Source organism: Dothidotthia symphoricarpi (genome assembly GCF_010015815.1).
Source record: "Dothidotthia symphoricarpi CBS 119687 unplaced genomic scaffold P153scaffold_11, whole genome shotgun sequence".
Classification (NCBI taxonomy): Eukaryota; Fungi; Ascomycota; class Dothideomycetes; order Pleosporales; family Dothidotthiaceae; genus Dothidotthia; species Dothidotthia symphoricarpi.
The window spans coordinates 224893-244354 of record NW_022985018.1 but is presented as its reverse complement, the minus strand read 5'-3'; the positions used below and the strand labels follow the sequence as shown (position 1 = coordinate 244354).

At 50.3% G+C, this 19462-nt stretch overlaps 7 protein-coding genes across 7 annotated transcripts; all 7 read right to left on the bottom strand.

Annotated features, from left to right (window-relative positions):
• Nucleotides 1–15: 15 nt before the first annotated feature.
• P153DRAFT_291832 (uncharacterized protein) lies at nt 16–1793 on the bottom strand (the record flags this gene model as incomplete). Its single annotated transcript, XM_033663789.1, has 2 exons — nt 16–1588; nt 1684–1793. The coding sequence occupies 2 exons, from the start codon at nt 1791–1793 to the stop codon at nt 16–18; spliced, it is 1683 nt and encodes a 560-aa protein (XP_033523154.1).
• Nucleotides 1794–2045: 252 nt separating this feature from the next.
• Nucleotides 2046–4008, bottom strand: P153DRAFT_367113 (amino acid permease-like protein). Its single transcript, XM_033668191.1, has one exon. It carries the CDS (start codon nt 3784–3786, stop codon nt 2179–2181), a length of 1608 nt encoding a protein of 535 aa, XP_033523153.1. The 5' UTR covers nt 3787–4008; the 3' UTR covers nt 2046–2178.
• A 530-nt stretch (nt 4009–4538) lies between these two features.
• Nucleotides 4539–7906, bottom strand: P153DRAFT_340959 (glycoside hydrolase family 35 protein; the record flags this gene model as incomplete). The annotated part of the gene is made up of 6 exons (XM_033665901.1): nt 4539–5245; nt 5298–6671; nt 6719–7345; nt 7391–7577; nt 7652–7728; nt 7778–7906. 6 exons carry the CDS (start codon nt 7904–7906, stop codon nt 4598–4600), a joined length of 3042 nt encoding a protein of 1013 aa, XP_033523152.1. The 3' UTR covers nt 4539–4597.
• Nucleotides 7907–7978: 72 nt separating this feature from the next.
• Nucleotides 7979–9956, bottom strand: P153DRAFT_367112 (MFS general substrate transporter). The gene has a single exon (XM_033668190.1). It carries the CDS (start codon nt 9904–9906, stop codon nt 8302–8304), a length of 1605 nt encoding a protein of 534 aa, XP_033523151.1. The 5' UTR covers nt 9907–9956; the 3' UTR covers nt 7979–8301.
• A 1568-nt stretch (nt 9957–11524) lies between these two features.
• On the bottom strand, nt 11525–12567 carry P153DRAFT_340954 (endo-1,4-beta-xylanase B). The gene has a single exon (XM_033665900.1). It carries the CDS (start codon nt 12561–12563, stop codon nt 11697–11699), a length of 867 nt encoding a protein of 288 aa, XP_033523150.1. The 5' UTR covers nt 12564–12567; the 3' UTR covers nt 11525–11696.
• A 113-nt stretch (nt 12568–12680) lies between these two features.
• P153DRAFT_340952 (uncharacterized protein) lies at nt 12681–15204 on the bottom strand. Its single transcript, XM_033665899.1, has 2 exons — nt 12983–15204; nt 12681–12911 (listed from the first exon to the last, which is right to left on the bottom strand). Exons 1-2 carry the CDS (start codon nt 15187–15189, stop codon nt 12881–12883), a joined length of 2238 nt encoding a protein of 745 aa, XP_033523149.1. The 5' UTR covers nt 15190–15204; the 3' UTR covers nt 12681–12880.
• A 579-nt stretch (nt 15205–15783) lies between these two features.
• P153DRAFT_423255 (putative zinc metalloprotease) lies at nt 15784–19148 on the bottom strand. The gene is made up of 2 exons (XM_033672415.1): nt 17675–19148; nt 15784–17624 (listed from the first exon to the last, which is right to left on the bottom strand). The coding sequence occupies exons 1-2, from the start codon at nt 19063–19065 to the stop codon at nt 16163–16165; spliced, it is 2853 nt and encodes a 950-aa protein (XP_033523148.1). The 5' UTR covers nt 19066–19148; the 3' UTR covers nt 15784–16162.
• Between the last annotated feature and the right edge of the window lie 314 nt (nt 19149–19462).

The window sequence follows — 19462 nt, the reverse complement described above, 5'->3', positions numbered from 1 at the left end:
ATGAAGTAGCCATCGCTACCAGCTCAGCTGCTGAACCGTGCCCGGCTCCCCAGCCATCATAGCTCTCGCATTGCGAAACTCAACCTTCGCCTTCCTATCATCGTCCTTCGAATACGACAAAGCAACGACCACGATCCTCAAATGGTCCGGCACAACCAAATCGACATCTTCCATATATGGCAGCCCCAGCTCCGCACGCGTACTTTCCTGCTCAAGCCTCAGCACTTCCCGTGCGATTTGGCCGGCCACCAGACCATCCCAGTACCCTTCTCTCCTGGGGTAGCTCAGCATGAGTGCAACGGCTCGTCTGCGCAACGCGATGCACGTAGATGGCGCAGACGTTGCGACGAGCCACAACGCCGCCAAGGGACCCACAGCTGTCGTGAACACAGGCGTGAGATCCGAAGGATCTGGGAGCAGATGAGTGATGAGAGCCATCATTTTGGTGAAGTGCGCCGGGAGATCGAAAGGCATGTTGTTCGACTCGTGCATGAAACCCAACTCTTCTATCAGATCGCCTCTTGGCGAGCGGATGAGGTATTCGATCTGGCAGTGTAGGAGGCGGAGTGAGGACAAGGGTTGTGCAAAGGCGGCTTGAGTGGAAGAGGTGTTATTGCACAGCCTGTCAAGAGCGATGGAGCCTATTTTGAAGCGCTCCATCAAGTCCTGATATCCGAGCAGAACTAGATGTTTTTCTTTTGGCAGACGTTCATTCGTCCCCTGTAAGAAGTTGAGGACGTGGTTCTGAAGAGACTCAAGGTACTGCAGCATTGCGAGTAGCGAAGAGTCACTCAATTCGGCCCTGGGAAGGGCGGGCATGTCTTTCGTTGCAGGCGGAGGCTCCCAGTGGAGAAAATCTGACTGGCTCATTATGCTGCGAGCTTGCATGTCAAGGCCGACGAATATAGATCGCAATGACTCGATATCAATCGGGTGGGGCTCGTCTCTCGCAGCTTCAGCTTCATCCGCCTCTTTCAGCATACGCAATCCGCTCCGGAGATGTTGTAGCGCCTCCCGTTGGTGACCCTGGAGACAGGCCATGCTGTTGAACAGTATACAACACGTCATCAGTGTCCGCTTATCCGCCACGACAGTATCACCACGTGGTCCTTGATTCTTAACCAATCCCTGAATCGCTCGGTTAGAGTGCTGCAAGGCGAAGTGCAAATGCTTATCCAAGGCCCCCTTTTCAATATGCGAAGTAGAGCCTTGTTGATACCGTCTGTGCATAGCACCTAAAGCAATGATACCGTACTGAATCGATGGGTGTTGATGAGCAGCCTGGAGAATCTCCCGTTGCCAGAACGGGGAGCTGAGAACCCCACGGAGCGATGGCATTGCATGTGTGATGAAAAACTCGAAACTTTCACGTTCTTGTACACTGTCCAGCTGGAGAGATGGAGCCAACAACACCGGTATGCGAGTGCGAACGAGCTCAGAGCTTGGAGATGCGTGATCTCGGCTTCGGCTTTGGGTTGCTTTGAAAGTTGATGTGGTCCAGGTTGAGTCGTAGCCATCGCATATGCGGCCTGTGGATGTGCAACGATTACAGTATGGCTTCTCCTCGTCGCATTTTGTCCTGCGTATTCTGTCATAGTCAGAATCATGAACTAGATTGTATTTAGGTTTGGCAGTCTATCGAATGATGGGTGTAGGGTTGAAGACTGCAAACCCTGTACATACTTGCAAGTCTTGCAGCCATTGCGGGTTTTGGGACTGAACTGCCTTTGACGTTTGCGTCCTTGGGTTGTGATGGCAGGTGCAGTTGCGATAACAGGAGACAGTTGTGGCATCATCAGACAGTTGCAACGACAGCACACAGCAACAAGATCCGGGCCGAGCAGAAAATAAGACAAACGGATAACTGATGATGGTGTACATTGCGTTGATGTAAAGATTTGTGGTTAGACGAGGTCTCATGCCCGATGGGACGTTCCGTGCACGGACCAGAGTGAACGCTAGCCAATGAAACAGCAGCTGCTATGTACGAGTTCATCCTGAAATCAACCTCTAGTGTCCAAAATGGTTATTCACATCAGAACTTCTGTAAACAACAGGTTTGGAGTGGGGTTTCAAGTTTCACTCATAGGCAAGTGAGACTTCACAATTCAGTACATTGAATCTGGAGTCTCAATCTGGCGATCCCAAAGCACAGTGCCAGGTAAAATATGATTTAGCCTAGAAATGCCTCAACAGTCTCTTCCCGAAACTCTGCTTCACCTGCGGTTCGCCTTGTGCAAGTTCATCCTTGGTGTCCAAGTCTTCCCTCATTCCGGCATCCAGATCAATCTCGGGGCTCCTCCACCATCGTGTCTTGAACCAGAACTTATACCCTACAAACATGATGACGAATAGTGGAAGGAGAACATACGCGTCCACAAATGTTCCAGCGTCGAATGGACTAAAAGTCGTCCATCCTTGCACGAAAGCAAGGAACACATTGGCAGAAACTCCAAAATACGCATTCCATGGGTAGAGGAAGGATTTGAAGGGAAGCTCGTTGGGAGATCGTCCTTGAGCACTCCAGGCTTGTCGAAATCGGATGTGTGTGAAGGAGATTGCGGCCCAGACAAGGAAGGTTGACACACCGCTTAAGTTAATGATGTATCCGTATGCCGTTCCGCCACCAGTGCTTAGGTTCATCAGAGAGAGACAACCGAAAAGGTTCGTGAAGAGCATGGCAGGCACGGGCACACCGCGGCCGTTGGTTTTGCCCAGAAAACGAGGTGCCATTCCTTCCTGAGCCATGAAGAGAAGTGTCCGAGATCCAATGTATATGGAGCTATTTGCTGCTGAGAGAACGGTGACGAAGATGAAAGCGTTAATCAAGTGAACTCCGCCTTCCCATCCTGCGTTCTGGATAGCGATCGTCATAGGACTTTTCAGTGCACGACTCGACCCGTTGATCAAATCGTCCGCATCAGCTGGACATGTGAGGCCGAAGAAGAATGCCACGCCCATGTATACGAAGAGGATACGCCAGATGACTTGTCGGATAGCCAGGGGAACGGCCACGCTTGGGTTTCTCGTCTCGGTTGCCGCAACAGCAACTGCTTCGACACCGGCATAGAACGTTGAGGCAAATACAAACACCTGTGCAACGCCGCGAAAGCCGTTCGTCAATGCGCCTGGATCATGCCAGTATCGAAAGCCAATCGCTTCCTGTTGGCCAATGAGGCCACCCGAAGCGTAAACGATGGAGAAGACGAAGTAGGCGCAGAGTCCTGCGATCTTGACCAATGCAAGCCAAAACTCTGCTTCGCCAAATGACTCAACACCAATCATCTGGAAACCGGCGAATGTGAACCAAAAGATCAAAAAGTAGCCCCAGGAAGGTACCCTGTCGCTCCAGAAAACCATGAGCGATGATATGACGTTGTATTCATTGGCCAATACACATGCCCAAACCAACCAATACTGCCATCCGACTGCGAATCCAAATGCTTTATCGACGAATCTAACAGAGAGTGTAGTGAATGCGCCGCCGGTTGGGTACAAGGTAGTCATCTCCCCCAAAGATTGTGTAATGCTGAAAGCGATGATACCGATTATCCCAAAGCCGATAAGCAGAGCAGCAGGACCGCCGTTGGACAACGCGCCTCCAGTTCCGACCAAGATGCCAGGGCCGATAATTCCTGCAAGAGCCATCATGGAAAGATGCCGTGTTTTAAGGCCTCGCTTGACGCCGGTGTCAGGGTCGATACGCTGAAAGTCCTCATGGTTGTTATAGCTCGCCGTGGGCGATGCGTTGCTCGGAGCGGCCTTTGGGTTTTCAAAGAGCACCATGGTGGACAATCTGATGCGGGATACGATGGGTACAGGGATGCAGGAGAGATGCCATAGTTATATCTACCCACCGGTATTGGGTTATTGGTCAATATGCCCAAACCGTTCTCATCCTGAGTCTGGACCCTATATACGCGATGATGCCATTAAAGTGGCATATGTCGTCACAAAAGCCCAGAGAAGAAAGCTTAGCTCGGCACTCCCAAAAAGCTATTATCACTGTTAGATGAGTGACTGCGAGCGATGCTGAGAAACGCGATAAGCTTCCCCACACTGCAATCGCCTAGACACGTGGTGACGCGTCTCCGAAACCACCTCTCCATACATGCCTTCGCCATAGTATTTGTTGACTTCTTGGCTAGTTGCCAAGCGTCTGGGCGATCGCAAAATTTTCTTATCTTTGTCAAAAACAACTCTTCATGCTGACAATGGGATATGGCTGTCTGACACCTTGCGGATATGAACAGACGCATAATCTCATGTCGCAACCAAGATCACGAATAGCTCCAAGGGAGCCATATATCGGAGGAGTTGCATAGTTGCTTGCTAAATATCGCAGATATGGCATCTGTGACACGGCCTCTCGTACATACCTAGAGCATCAGGTTTTGTCTCGAAACAATGGATTGAGAAATATGTATCTGGGCATCGTGTGTACCAGGTCTTCTAGTATATTACCGCATACTCTTTCATCGAATTGGCGGATTGTACGTCTTTCGTTCACGAGCTCTCCGGTAGTTGAAAGACTTACGGTACTTTTGTTCTATCCATCAGCCCTCTGACTCAGTGTCCCATGATATAAGATGCGTGTTCAATAGGCACCCTGCCTCTCCTCCCAACTGGACATAGGTGCCATGGCCACTTCCCCATATCCAGTCTTGACCGGTGTACCAACCACCAGCTCGAAGCCTTCCGGAGTTGCACCACCCGCTTCCAATGCCCAGATACTGACTGATATTTGATTGTCCCCGCTGTAGTCAAAGATACCCTCGGGCACAGGAAACCTCCTCTGCGGTCCAACCCCGTTTAGGAACTTGCCAAATTGATATCCATTGACCCAGAGCTGCGCACGCCAACCTTTGCCCTTTCCGTTAAACGCATCACCGTGGAAAATGAATGATAGGGGAATATCCCAGCCCGTGGGCAAATCGAGCTTGAATGATGTGGTGTAAAACGCTACACCAGGTTTGGAGAGCGCGGTCGTTGGCCCAGCGCTGTCATCCCACGAGGAAGTGGGTGCAGCGGGTAGGTGGAAGCCGTTGCGTTCGGGATACAGGGCACCTTCATTAAGAGGCCCTCGTACACCACCATGGTAGTCTTCACCGCCCAGATTACCGGAGATCTTCCATCTAATGCCGTCGTTCGTACGAGTGCTATTAGACGAGGAGATTGTGTGGCCAGGAAAATCATAGCCGATGATGCCACGAGGCGTTTTCTGTTCATTGAAGCCAACAAACCACTGTTACTTCAATTAGACTCGCTATTACTGAACTCATATCATAGGTACTTACATTGCCGTTATGGCCCATGTGATCCATCAAAACCGTCAAGACGTAGTCATCCCCGCGTGTCAGTGTGGGTGCTGATAGTGTCTCGTTCGCAATTGCAGCCTCACTGTTACCAGACCAAGAACCAATGAATGTTTGATTGATCCAGGCAGAGAATGCGAACGCTGAACCGCCTGAGACATTGAGGTGGATCACATCTTCGGTCCCAGTGGCCACGAAATGGCCGCGCAGTATCAAGGAGCCAGTGTTATAGCCATACTCTGCACCCCAGAGGACAGTCGGGGTTGTGAGAGGCCAGTATGTGTTGTTTGTCTCCGTATGGTCGGCGTCGGTCCAGGCAGAGTCGTCGTAGGAAGATTGCAACTCCGGAAGTGCATCGATGTATTTCCACGAAAGCGACTTCACGTCTGGTGCTCTGATCTCAGGAGCTGAGAAAGCGACGGTACCCTTAAGGAAGCCGTTACGATCGTGTGTCGCGTGCAAGTCTTCGCCATTGAACGTGAGTCCGACGATATTTTCATGTGCCCCTCCAACAATCTCGATGGTGGTAGTTGCATTAATATCTCCTATGAGATGTATTTTGCTCTCAGAAATTGAAGCACTACGAATGAGATATCCAGCACTGACAATCAGATCTGAGGATGGGGTAGCATCGTGCGTGTAACTTTCTCCTGACAAGGTACTGACTGTCCAGTAGTTGTATGCTGAGTTGCGATCCAGGATAACGATGTACAGATCTTTCCCAATACGCACGACTCGGCGGCTTGGAGCCGATTGCCAATTCAAGATGGTGTGACCGTTGCGGTTCGAGAATTTCACTCCAGACCCCTCAACAGACGTCGCTTCGCTGGTCTTAGAAACAGCTAATTCATGAACCTCATTTGGACCTCCATGCACCACGAGAACACGGCGCATACCATATTGTTTCCACGTGAAGATCTCGGCAGTAGAGTAGAGAAGGTTGAAACCTCCAACATCGTAGTCGGTCACATGGATCTTGGTATCGCGACCATTCATCGAAAGCGATCCACCGAGCTGCGGGATGGTGATGTTGCCAACGCTTGTTTGCAATCTGAGTTTATACGTCGTCGAGTCGAAAGTGTTATACCTAGTGTGACGAGTTACGTAGAATTTGGTCTTCTCTCCCAGCACCGGTGTTACTGTAATGAGAGAGGTGTTAGTGTAGATGCCAGTGGTGTTGTATCCCGGCACTGCGGACGCCAAAGCCGGGGAGGCATGAACAAAGTTTGCGATCAGTTTTGCCTCGCTGTACTTCTCGCGAGATACTAGGCGTTCTTCGGTGATAGCAGCACCATAGTCGTAGGATGTGTACCCTCCAGCGTGACCCAGATTGCCCCAATTTGTACCACCGAAAGTCTACCACAATCAGCAGACTATACAAATATAGCGGTGGCTTCTCATACCATGTAGACATTAAAGATAGTGGCTCCGGCCGCAACATTGTTCTTGTAGAAGACGCGCTCAAACTCATGATTGATGAACTCAGAACACTTCTCGAACCCATCACCACCCCAAGGCTGGTATGCGCCTCCCTGGTACTCCACAAGCATATAAGGAGTGCTGGGACTCTGCTCTAGATGTGTCTTTCTCCAGTCCGTAGGGAGTGCATCGTCAGTCCAAAACGTTGGGTCAGTGCAATTCATACCCAGCGGATATGAATCATGTCCGTATATGTCGACGGGAGCTTCGGTCCCAGGCGCATTTATCCCGCTAGGCCAAGCAACATTATTGATCAGAGGCACCACAATTCCGAGGTCCCTGAACTGCTTCATAAGATTATTCATGTAATCGGCGTCGGGAAACGTCACATTGTTCAAGCCCGCAGAGTACTCATTTTCGGGTTGGAAAAGTATGACGGGTCCGCCATTTGTAATCTGTGCTTTAGCAATGATCGGTGTGATCGATTCGATGTAGTGTTTCGATGCTTGTTGAAAGTCCTCGTCTGGTGTGCGTAGATTTCCCGAAATTCGTTGCAGCCAACCAGGAAAGCCACCACCCGATACCTCTGCGTTGATGTAAGGACCAGGACGCTAGAAGCATTAGCCTAGTTACTTAGTGGCATTGAGAATCTTTACAGCGACTAGGTAGACACCAGCTTTCTTCGCGGCCTCGAAGTAAGGTTCCCAATCAAACACTCCCTCTGCTTGGAAATGTCCAGGCTTTGGTTCATGCAGAACCCAAGCGGAGTAGAAGGACGCGCCGTTGTATCCCATGGCTTTGATCTTCTGGAAGATATCTAACCACAGGCTTGGTACAGGGAGACTTATATCAAGTTAGTGTGATGCTGGGCGGAGAACTCGTACAGACAATCGAAAATATAGATGGAGCGCATATACCGGAATGGATGGAACTCGCCGCCCCAGAAGATGATACGTTCGCCATGCACGAAAAGAGAGTGCTCATCCCATGTTACCTGTATCTGATGTCAGACATCGTTCAATGCTATAGGGAAACGCCCGCACAATGTCCTGAAGAGGTGCACGCTTCTCTGGCAAGATAAAGTCGCTTGGCTTGCCGCCCAACGCTCGAGCCGCAGTCTGGAGAGGTAACAATGCGAAGGCGAGCCTCGCCAGAATATGGGTTGGCTTCATCTCGTTGATTCAGTCGGCGAAACAATCAGTAGGTAGAAGCATTCATTCAGAAACATGGATGAGGGTATTGCTTGGGGTATGCATCATATATAATTCTTGTCAAGGGTATTACCCGGTACACCGTACCACCTGAATAATCATACCGGGTCGGTACTTTTGATGGACTATTATAAAGTTTTGACCGACCAAATTTCCGCACCTCCACTTATTGTCGTGATAGACGTTGGCGGCCGAATGACTGAATACAGTATGGAGGCGGATAAATGCCCTCCGCCGAGAGCGGGGTGCATGCAATTTAGGGTATACCCCTCGAGCAGGGATAACTGCCTAATGGTCTGCGGGCCGTTGAGCCGCAAGGTAGGTGACGGTAGCAGTGTCACTCAATCCACAAAGCTCTATACTCGTCTGCTTCCTTGCGGTGGGAAACGCGAGAAGAGTAAAACTCCAAATCCAAGCAACGCAACAGCGGCATTGCACACAAACACATATCGACTCTTCCCAACTTCCGCAAGCGCAGCGAAGACGAGACCGAAGACTGCTGTAGTCGAGAGTCTCGCCATGTTTTCGACCAACGTGATGCCACCTAACGCATCCACCCGATCGCCACTGGGGAGCATCTGTAGTATCGAGCCTTTGGATGCTGCGCCTGTGCCACCTGAAAAGGGAAGAAGAAAAGCAAGAAGATAGAGCTGCCAACCGCGAGAAATGAAGACTGCAAGAAGTGTGAGCACGCCATCGAGAAGAAGAGAGATGCGGGTATAAAGTAGGTCGAATGCAAAGGTTTGGTCTTCCTGCTCCTGCGGAGGATTGATCGGCTCGACGTCATTTTCCATTGAATCAATGGGTCCAATCTCGTTTGGGGAAGTTGGAATATCGTGCATCAACGGTTGCTCTTCCTGCGATTCTCTTTGCACCGCTTGGTCGTCTGGCTGCAACCATTTTCGTCCAGCGGCAATGATGCGTGGGAACACAAGCGAGAGAAAAGCGCCTCTGAGTGAGGAGTAGATAAAGATGAGGTATCCATTAGCCTTTGTGCCAAAATCCAACTCGTAGGCTGCATAAAGTTGTAGCAGCGTAGGAATATAGCCTGTAGCTAGAATGCCGAGGTATACACCAACGCCAAGAGTCAATGCCCCGAATTGAGTGCTTGTACGGCCATCAGCCAGCGTCCATTTTTGTGGAGCAAAGATCCGTAAGGGGCCGAAGAATCGCACAATGCCTGGGGCCTGGCTGGACAGCGCGTCTTCTTGTCTTTGTGGTGGAGTAGTCGTAGGAAGCGACACTGCGACGTACACGCAGCACAATAGGAATAGAACCAGGGTTATACGGAACGGAGCAGCAATTCCATATGCATCACCAACGAGACCTCCGACCAAAAACCCAATGGCGGCTCCGAAATACATGCATCCTTGGAGGCGGCCAAGAGAGCCAGTACGTTCCTCGTGCCTAACAACGTCTGCAACGAACGAATTCAAACAAAGCACATAACCGTTTGGTCCACCAACGATGGTGATAATTTGTGACGATTGCATGATCAGGACGCCAGCATTACTGCCTTTGACGATTCCAATATTCTGAATCGTGAGGCGGACGGCAGGCCAAAAGATTTGAACGATCAAAGCGCGCTTCACTCCGAGCCGCTTGATGGTCCATCCCGTTACTATCAAATTAAGAAGACCAAAGACGGTTGTGGAAACCGCCATGAGGGCGATAGCTCGCGCGGTACCTGCTTCAACTTCGTGATTTGCGCAGATGTCCCCGGCCTCAGGGTCTGGCATGTGATCTTCATAATAGGCCTCGCAAACCATTTTGCGGAAGACGTAGAGCATTGGTACTTGCGTAATACCAAATGTCAAGGAGACCAAGAAAGCGCATAGCATGAGGAACACAACCACTGGTTTGCCGCGCTTCCCATCTCTTTCTGTCGCTGTTTCACGAGCTAATAGTGGTGTCGTTTCTTCGACCCGCGGGCCATTGTTGTTTTTCGAGATGTCGGCCATAGTGACTTCTCACGTCCTGAGAGAGTCTCTGTCGTCGATGTTGTTGAGCAAGAAACGCGTTATCTTCGACCAGGACGCGAGATTTTTCGTAATGCTGGTCAAGCTGACTCATCCTGCATCCTGCATATGGGCGCTTTCAGAATTACCTTGCCATAACATGACTTAGCGGTCAACGACGAACCAATCAATAGTTGGCACATCATTAGTGCTTACAGCCTTCGAAAGGTTCAAATTTAATGCTAAGCTTTCGAAATATCATCACAAAGTCACAAAACCTGGATTTTCTCGACAACAACAAGAGATATCGGGTGTTCATTTGAGGTAATAGCTATTACCGTATATCATAAATTCTGGGTAAATATTAGAGAAATCTGTCTAGGCTTTTAACAATTTGTTCATTGATGTTCTAAGGTCACGTAATGGCAAGGTCTGGAGGCACGATAAACGATTGCGACATCGCAGCTAGAGATAGCGTTGCAGTCAGGAGGTCAGATCAAACTCAATTAATACCTGAATATTCTACCCCGTTGTGCTCACGTTTACAGGCGATATTGAGAAGTGTAAGAGATGGGACAAATGTTAACGCCTGGACTTTTGTAATGACGTCATCGACAGTCATTCTCTCAGAGTCCTTCAACGGACGCTCTTCAGTCAACGCCTCATGCCATTATTTCTGGCCATCTTTCTCCAACACTCTTCTTCTTCGGATTATACGACATACGAGCAGCGCTCTGTCTGATATGTTAATATTGGGATGTCTCCGGATGCTTTGTCTTCTACCTCCAACGAGCTACCTTCTAAATACATAACATCCCTACCGAATCTTTCCTTCCCAAGCCCGGCAGCCAACATTAAGAAGTACTCCTCAGGATCTATCTAAAACTTGCTCTCATTCCGCGTTTTCTAGAACCGCGTTCGTCAGACAAAGATCTCTTCCTCTTCCTATTGAAGATTTCGCTATATCGCCGCCCTTTCACGCTGGAAGCGGCGAAACCATCCGCAAAAACGGGTTATGCTACATCTTAAAGCAAGAATGATGATTTAGTAGGAAATATATCGGGTTGAATGTTTCTCTCCGATACGAGGTGTCCAGCACAGAGTTTCGAGCTCCAATCAAACCGAACACTCCGGCACCGATAGGTCTGATTTAGATCAAATCACTGGACACACGTTGGCCTCACTGGCAATACTGTCGTCTATACTAGGGGTTGACGTGACGTGAATGTTTGGTGATGCTTTAGCCAACCACGGTAGGGTCTGTGTAATCGGATCGCTGATGTATCTACATTCCCTGAGCTAAAAGGCTACAGTGATAACCAGAATGTGTAGAGACGATGAAACGAGTCGACTCGAAATATTCATGAGCAAGAGCTGATGTGGTATAACTAGAGAACAGATTCACGAGTAGTTTTTCTTGATACTGCAAGTGACGTTTGGTATATAAGCTGGTTCGACCTCTTTTGTAAGCGAAACAAGAGACAAGCATGGATGATTTGTTCATAGTGTTTATCTGAAGTCATTTTCTCCGGCACAAAGTCGAAGGTGGAGCGACACATAACAAAGATTGCGCTAGGAAATGAATATTGGTACTGGATAGAAGCCGGAAGGAGCTTGGGAGGGGGATAAATGCACAACGCCAACGCTGTCATGACCCCGATTGCCATAGCCTCCTCCTTGCTGAGTACTATACTGTCCATTCATCTGAATCGATCAGGAATGTTTTTAGATAAGCAAAAAGCTATAAAAGAATTAAGTACCAAGTCCCAAGTATTGGCCAAAATAACTCCATCTCATATACTTCCCAAAACTCCCAATTGTACTAACCACTTCTCACACATCCCCGGCCATTCAGTCACTGGTAAACCCTTGGTATCCAATGCAAACCCATGCGGCGCATCCCCGAAAATATGCAACTCAACCTTCGCCCCTTTCCGCATCACCCCCTCCGCAAGTCTCCATGCATTAGCAACCGGCACCACAGGATCATTCCCTGCATAGACAATGAACATCGGCGGCATGGCATCCACCAACTGCACATCCGGCTGCACAGCATCATAGAATGCCTGTTTCTCCGGCGGTTCGAGCGCCTGTTTATTCTCCACCACAGTCCGCCCTTTGGCATTTGTGCTAATCGGCGCATACCCCACGATGGCAAACTCCAGCTCCGGAAGCGGTCGTGCGTCTTTTTCTGTCCAGATGGTCGGGTAATGCGAGAGCAGAGACGCAGCGAGATGCCCGCCAGATGACAAGCCGCAGATGCTTGTTTTGAAGCCTTTCTCGGCGATCAAGCGTAGTGCGCGCCGGGCGTCGTCGAGCGGGGCTTGCGGCGAGATCTTTGCATTGGGGAACCTGTGGACTAGGACGTAGGCGTGGAAGCCAAGGGAAGTAAGCCAGCGCGCGACGGCAACGCCTTCGCGGCCCGCCATCAGCTCTATGTAGCCACCGCCGCCAAGGATGAGGATTGCGCGGGGCTGGCTGCTGGTACTGGATGATGATGAGGTAGGCTTGTATCCGAAGAGCCATGGCCGTTCGACGCTGGCGACCACTGCGTTCTCGGGCTTGTTTAGCGCATCGTCGAATTGAAATGCACCTTCTATGGGCTCATCGTCCCAAAGGGGGATAGCGGAATCGGCGGCGAGGAGAGTCGAGGGTTCCATTTGGTAATGCGAGATGTTGCGCTAGTTGTTGTATGTGCCGTGGATTTGCTGAAGTTAAATATACAAGCTATTCGCTGGCTCGCTGGATGTTAGCCCGAGGCATAGCGGGGGAAGAGTGGAGCCTCAGTGTTATGATTCTTGTAGAGAGATAGTCTAGGAAAGAATACTTCGTGACTACATAAATATGCATGTCTTTCGTTACATACTGCAAGATCGTCACGACACCAAATATACGCGTCAGAAACATACGCTGATTTTCAAATGCGAAACTTAACACTCCGATACGCCTTGCGCCCAACCAAACCAGTATTTTCTGTTTAAAAGAGCGATCTGCGCTTCAGTTTGGTTCTGTGTACATGTTAGATATACCACTTTTGACATCCTCTCGAGAGGGACACTGAGTGTGACTTCAAACTTACGAAGTACCCCGACCAGCCCGACTCGACGGCCTCTCTGACTCATCTTTGACCACTGCCTTCAAATCCCCAGCCGGAGTTTGCGGCCTCAAAATGTTGTCTGCCAAAATATTGTCTGTGGATTGCGTCGCATAGTACCGTGACGTAATCCTCCTCGTCATATCCGGCTTCACGTTCTTCGGCAGCGCAGATGTTGTTGGCCTCCGCATCTCAACGTCAGGCTGCTTATTAGATAGGAGGGGTGTTGTGGAGGCAAGTTCGGAGGCTGCAGTTTTTGGTCGTAACATAGCGTTCCTATTCTTGTCCGCGGTTACGTGCCTCTGTCGTTCTCGCTCTTTCTCTTCGCTTACGAGCTTGTTGGGTTGCTCTTGCACGTCGGTGTCTTTCTCCTTCTTCACCATTCGCTTCATCAGGTCCATAAGGCCCATACTTTTTCGCTTAGAGACCTTCAATGCAGAAGGTGCTCTCAGCTCTGCTGGAGGAGTATCATTTGATATCATACTTGGCTGCTCTCGAGGTGTAGGGGTCTGCTTCCGGAGACATTGCTCTGGAGTTTGTTGAATGCTGTTCTGTCGCTCTTTCTCGACGAAAGCTGGAATCACTGGCACCGGCTCCTGATGCGCTTCAACAGGGGCAGAATCTGATGAATTAGTTGGCGAAGTCGAATCGAAGGGAATGAGCGTCGCACCGCTAGATCGCGCAGATATGTGTTCGGCAGATATGACCCGATGGCGGGCCCGATGCGAAGCCAATCTTTCATGGTCACGCATAAGCTTCTCGTTCGCAATACGTATCTCGGAAAGGGAAAGTTTGAGCTGCTCTATTTCGTCTTGATCCTGGGTATGAAACTTGGCTGCTGCATCGAGTTCGATTTGTTGGTCCTTGAGTTCCTGGTCCTTTTCAGCGGCTGTGAATTTCAATGCTCCAATCTCTTTTTCCTTTGCCGCGAGTGCGCTCTGGCAATCCTTGAGTTGGCCCTCCATGCGCTGAAAGTGCACGCGGTGCACCATGCTCGGTCGGGCTGCCTCCATATCTTGGTTGATCGCTTGCTCGAGTCGGACTTGCTCTTTCAAGGTTTCGGCGTCTTTCTCAGCCGCAAACATCCTCGCGTTGGCATCGCGAAGCCTCTTGTCAAGCGACTCTACTTCTGTGTAAAGTCGAAGATTGTCTTGCTGCGCGGTGTCGAACATGGACTCCAGTTCGTTCTGATCGTGCTCCTCGATTGTTGGTAATCGGCCCGAAGAATCGGCTTGAGCACTTGCATGTGCATCGTCTTCTGTCTCTGTTGCTGCTGTCTGCAGTTGGGTCTTGGTCTGCGCATGGTTTCCTCGTTCCTCGTTGAGGGCAGCCTGAATCTTTTTGGCCATATCCCACGCTCGTTGCAGCTCAGCCTGCTGGTCGACGATTTTCTCGGCGGTCTTGCTAGCAGCAGCAAGATCTTCTTGTAGTTTCGCGATGATCATATCCTTCTCGTCTTCTGCGGTTGGAGACTTCCTGCCCTTCCTCACACGTAAGAGTCGAACCTCGAGCGCATGGTCGCCATCGGAGGAGCTGTCTTCGAATTTCATGTCGTTGCCGAACTTTGGATCTGCTTGGCGTTCCATAATTGCAAGTCTTTCGTATAGCATCCTGAGTTGCGTGTCCTTTGCCTGCAGCGTGGCCCTTTGTTCACGTGCTACGATTTCGAGTCTCGTATCGCGCTCCGCAATGTTCCTTTCTTTCTGTTCGTTCCCTTTGCGTAGGGCAAATAATTCGATGTCTTTTCGGTAGATGATAGATTGATGTTCCCTTGCCATCGTTTTCCTGACGGATTTTATCTCATCGCGTAACCTGGAGTATTCTACAAATTTCTCGCTGAGCGCGTGTCGTGCATTATCAAGTTCACCCTTTGTCGCGCGTAGCTGAAGTTCCCTAGCTTGGTGGGCGGTTTTCAGTTCAGTGAGGGAGTGTTGGAGTCGCACGATCTCCTGGTTCTTGCAGTCTACCGCCCCCAGAATAGATGCGGGGGCCTTTGCTCTAGGCCGTGTGGTCGAATGGGTTGAATCCAAGGTTGTATTCGATTTGGCCAGAGTCTGCCCCAGGAGAGTTTCAACAGCCGACGGTCCCTGTATTGTATGCTGCGATTCGCTGGCAACACTAGCGTCCGCATCATCGCCGCCTGCATTATCGCCTGCATCCATAGCGCGCTGAAACACGTCGAAGATCGCCATGACTAGCGCAGCGACCACCCAATCAAAGTTGTTAACCTCCTGAGTCGTAAGTGCTACTGCAAGGACAGCAAGGTCCAGGCAAATGGTAAGACGTGTTTGGTGACTTGTCGTTCCAGAGTGGTACCACAAGAAAAGCAACAAGGCGCTGAGCGGTGTTATGACGATCGCTACAAAACGGTTGAACGGTGAACGATTCAGGCAACGGTCCTCCTGTGCGCGAATAATCTGCCGAGGTGAACTGACGTTATTGCTTGAGCTTTGATCAATCTGGTCTGTCGCTGGCACTGCAATTCGATCGATTAGCGAAACCAAACGCGTGCCGAAAACCGAGTCCAGAGAATTACAGCCTGGGAGAGCGATGGTAGCGATTTGAACGGGTGACTGGATAGACACTGATGTGTGCTCCGATTTCGACTTGAATCCGGCTGCGATATAGATATATGCCCACGAAAGGACGATTATTAGAATTGCGCCGAAAGACAGCGGATGGCTTTGCGCGTGTACTATAATCCTGTCGAATACTGCTAGCATTACAGGCCAAGGTTAGAGAATAGCCGTGAAATGAATTCAGATCATGGACGTGTCAACGAGTTGGTTCGAATGAGTGTAGTTCGACTCAGCTGCCGCTTGCATCGAAGGATCGTTCGAACATGGGCTCGCGAAATAGAAGGTAAGTGCTGATGTTCGTTGCCATTAAAGTATGGGTATGCATTCGCTCGCAGTGCTACAGAGATGTGTAAAGTTCAAATACTAGTAACAAAGGCGCCCAGAAAGAACCGGAACAGACAAGGGGCAGAACAAACTGAACTGTACACCTTCGAGAAAAGGAGATTGATGCATTAATAACGAATTCATGCATAGAAAAGCAGATGATCTGACGCCATGATGGTATGCATGCGAGAGGGATATCGCAGCACACGCAAATGAGTTAGCAGGGAAGCTGGTGGCTTGAACAAGCAAGAGGCCAGCAGACTCAAATTTCGAAATGTTTAAACCCTTCCACGAGCCCGTCACCTATCTTTGTCGGGACCGCCCACAAGGGTAAGTAATGACGGACCTCATCAAATGCAGGGATGCCACCACCGTTGGCATCCGACCAAAGACAAACAATCTTTCCAGAAAGTTTCGAAGCGTAATCGACATTCCAGGTCACGCTAACATTCCAAGGCTGAGACCACTCCCGGTGCCAGAGACGTACCTCGTGCGACCCAGTTTCGCCCGTCGGGCTAAAACGAGGATCTGAAACGCCACCAGTGACCGCCAGATCAAAAATTGGCGTGTCAAAAAGAATGCGACATGCTCGTGTATTCTGACCAATGACGCTGATTGTGGCTTTGTTCGTTGTGTTGCTTTTGGAAATGGAATAATCAAGCCAACTATCGCTGTAAGTCCTGTTGCTGAACGGTGTTACTTTAGGTACTACTTTGGCTGGAAGACCTTCCCAGGCGCATTTTCTTAGTTCTTTACGCGTTGCGACGTCAGGCGCTGTGCAGTTGATATGCTGGCCCTGGGCGCTGGGAAGATCCCCGATGACGCGCTGGACGTAGCCATCTAATCCAGTCAGGGATACCGTGTTGACTCCGGATTCGCAGTCGACTTGTTGCAGGAAATACACTTTCAGGCGGTGTTCCCTGCTAAAGGGAAACGCCACGAGATTGTAAATGACAGTCGCGACGCAGACCAAAAACAAAAACGTAGGCACGTGATAGGTGAATCGGTGGATGAAGGGGCCTGTAGGAGCAAGGAGTAGCGTGGCAAGAATCGCGAAAGCAATATAGATATACAGAGTCGAGTTACCGTCTGCGGGCGTCTGGTATAATGCAGATGTCAACAGCAGCGCGATTTGTCCCACGATGACGATAATGATGGGGGCCAAGAGAAGAAACTGGATGAACCAAAGCCAACTGGGGATCTTCCCGCTCCATTTTTGCTCTCCAGGATAAGGATGTCCAAGGTCTAGCTGGCGAGGTCCCTCTTCGTGATTGGCATCTGCTTCGCTCGTTGATCCTCGCCTCCCACTATGTCTTGCGAAGCTCTGACGATCCCCTCGTAGAAGCGAGGTTGTCTCAGTAGCGTCGTCGTCCAATACTGGGCGGTCTTCCGAGCGTGCAGCGGTCGTGGTCCCAGTAAGTGGTCGACTTGCTGAGCCATCTGTTTGATCGAAGTGGGCGACGTAAGTGGATTTCTTTGGAGCGAAGAACAGTTCGAGATATGATAGCACGAGCGCGACAAAAACGGCGGTGAAGTAAAACATGACGGGATATCCTGCAGCAACTTGGAAATTTTGAGCCAGCACGGTGACGAAAGCGAGCAAGGCAAACGATGCAACGAAGAGCCAGATTAGCGCATACATGCGTTGAAGGGCGGATGGTCGCATGGCGCTTGCACCTCGCGAGAAGAACCACGCGATGGAGAACCAAGCAGAGAGCATCATACTATCGAACAATCAATCAGTAGCACTCACAAGAAGATAGGTATAACGTACCTCCAGACTGCGAAGGGACTACTGTATACGATGAATGGATTGAGCCGAACAACGAGGTAGGCCAGTCCAACAACGGCCGCAGTCGCGATCGCAAAAACGATTGGGAAGCGAAAGAATCCGCGCCATCCGTTAAGTTCTACAGCCTGGTCATCGTCTGCGGAATGGATGTAAGACTTGCGAGCGAGCAAGTAGTTTTTGTCTGCCTTTGATAGACCGACGGTGAGGCAGATTAGAGTGAGAGGCGCAACAACAAGTAGCGTTACACACAACGCAAACATAGTATGCAACTGGAACACGATGAATAGTTTGCCGAATACGTCAAACCACACAGCATCACTGCCGACGCCGGTATCGACTTTACCATTATGTAGTTTGCGTCCCTCAGGATTGCCGTTGAATCTATTGCCGGTGTCGGCAGCCAGTCCAGACGTAGAAGCGACTGCCGCAGAGAGCATGTGCCAAAGAGAGTTCATCGAAGTTTCGCGGGTCGAATCCTCAACTGTGTGATAGCGGGCACGAGGCTCCATGAAGGCGATATCGAGGCCGCGAAGTCCCAGCTCATAGTGAAAGACTCGGTAATCTGTCTCGCTACGAATAAGACCTTTCTTGAAACCGTCCCCACTGACGACTGTGCCAAACGGATGGCTCGATGCCCTGTAGAAGCGTGTCACTTCGGTATCAGTACTTCTAAATAGTGTAGCTCTTCCACCTGCACCAGCACCCTCGAGGTTCACGAAGGTGTGTGGAACTTGTGAGATGTTGTGACGCATGAAGGCTTTGGCTCCATTTAAGAAGTCTTCTTCGCCGTTGTTCAAAAGAAGCACAACTGTCTGTTTGGGCCAGTGCTTGGGTTCGGTGAAGTACGAAAGTAGCTGCAGTATAGTGACGACTCCCACCCCGTCGTCAGTTGCGCCATAGCCACTGCTGACAGAATCATAGTGAGCATTCACCAAAACTCCGCCGTTTTCTGGGTTACGGCTCTGGTCGAGTGGCTCGTCATCTCTCGAGCCGCGAATGGCGACAATGATATTGGTCCCTTCGAAGTAGACGCTTGTGCTACCAGACGAAAAGGTGGCGTTGGAAACGTTGTCATCTATGACTTGAACCTGGTGGCTACTGAGATTCTTGGCGGCTACGATGTCCTGGACGCGTGACAGCAAGTACTTGCGAACATGGTCGTTGGCGTGACTGTTGTAAGGGTGGAACTGTCGCGTGATGTTTTCGAGGTCAGTCCAGGCTTGGGTGAGATCTATTCCTGCCGGCGTCTTGGAGGGATGGCTAGGTACTCCGAGGTGGACGGAAAGCAGGGCTGTAAACAGAGCTATGTACGTGATTGTTGTGAAGAAGATGACAGGCGCAGGCGTGAAGGAAAATGGGTTGTAGCGAGCCATGCTGAGCTCGAGTGCCCAAAAAGGCTCAGAGTGGAGGTCTGCAAACTCCTGTTCGCGTCAAGTAAATGGCTGGGAGTGGTGCGCGATGGTTGGAGAAGAGTGGGTGACCTGCGGGGTGATGTAAGTATGGATCCCGTGGCCATAGCTCCTTCTTAGCTCCATGCGCGTCTTGGACTTGGAAGAAGCAAAGCCGGCGAGACACTTCGCTCGAAACTTTTTCACGAATTCGCGTTCAAGTCGCTTGGATTGCTTGAAAAGATTTGCTCAGAGTCGTTTTGTCTCGAGCTTCGACTGTTCCACAACTGGTGCTTACATGATCGCTTACTACTGGTAACAGACTCGTAGCCGGCCCACCATGACGGTTTTCGACGGCCCCGATCCAGAATACGATGCGGAG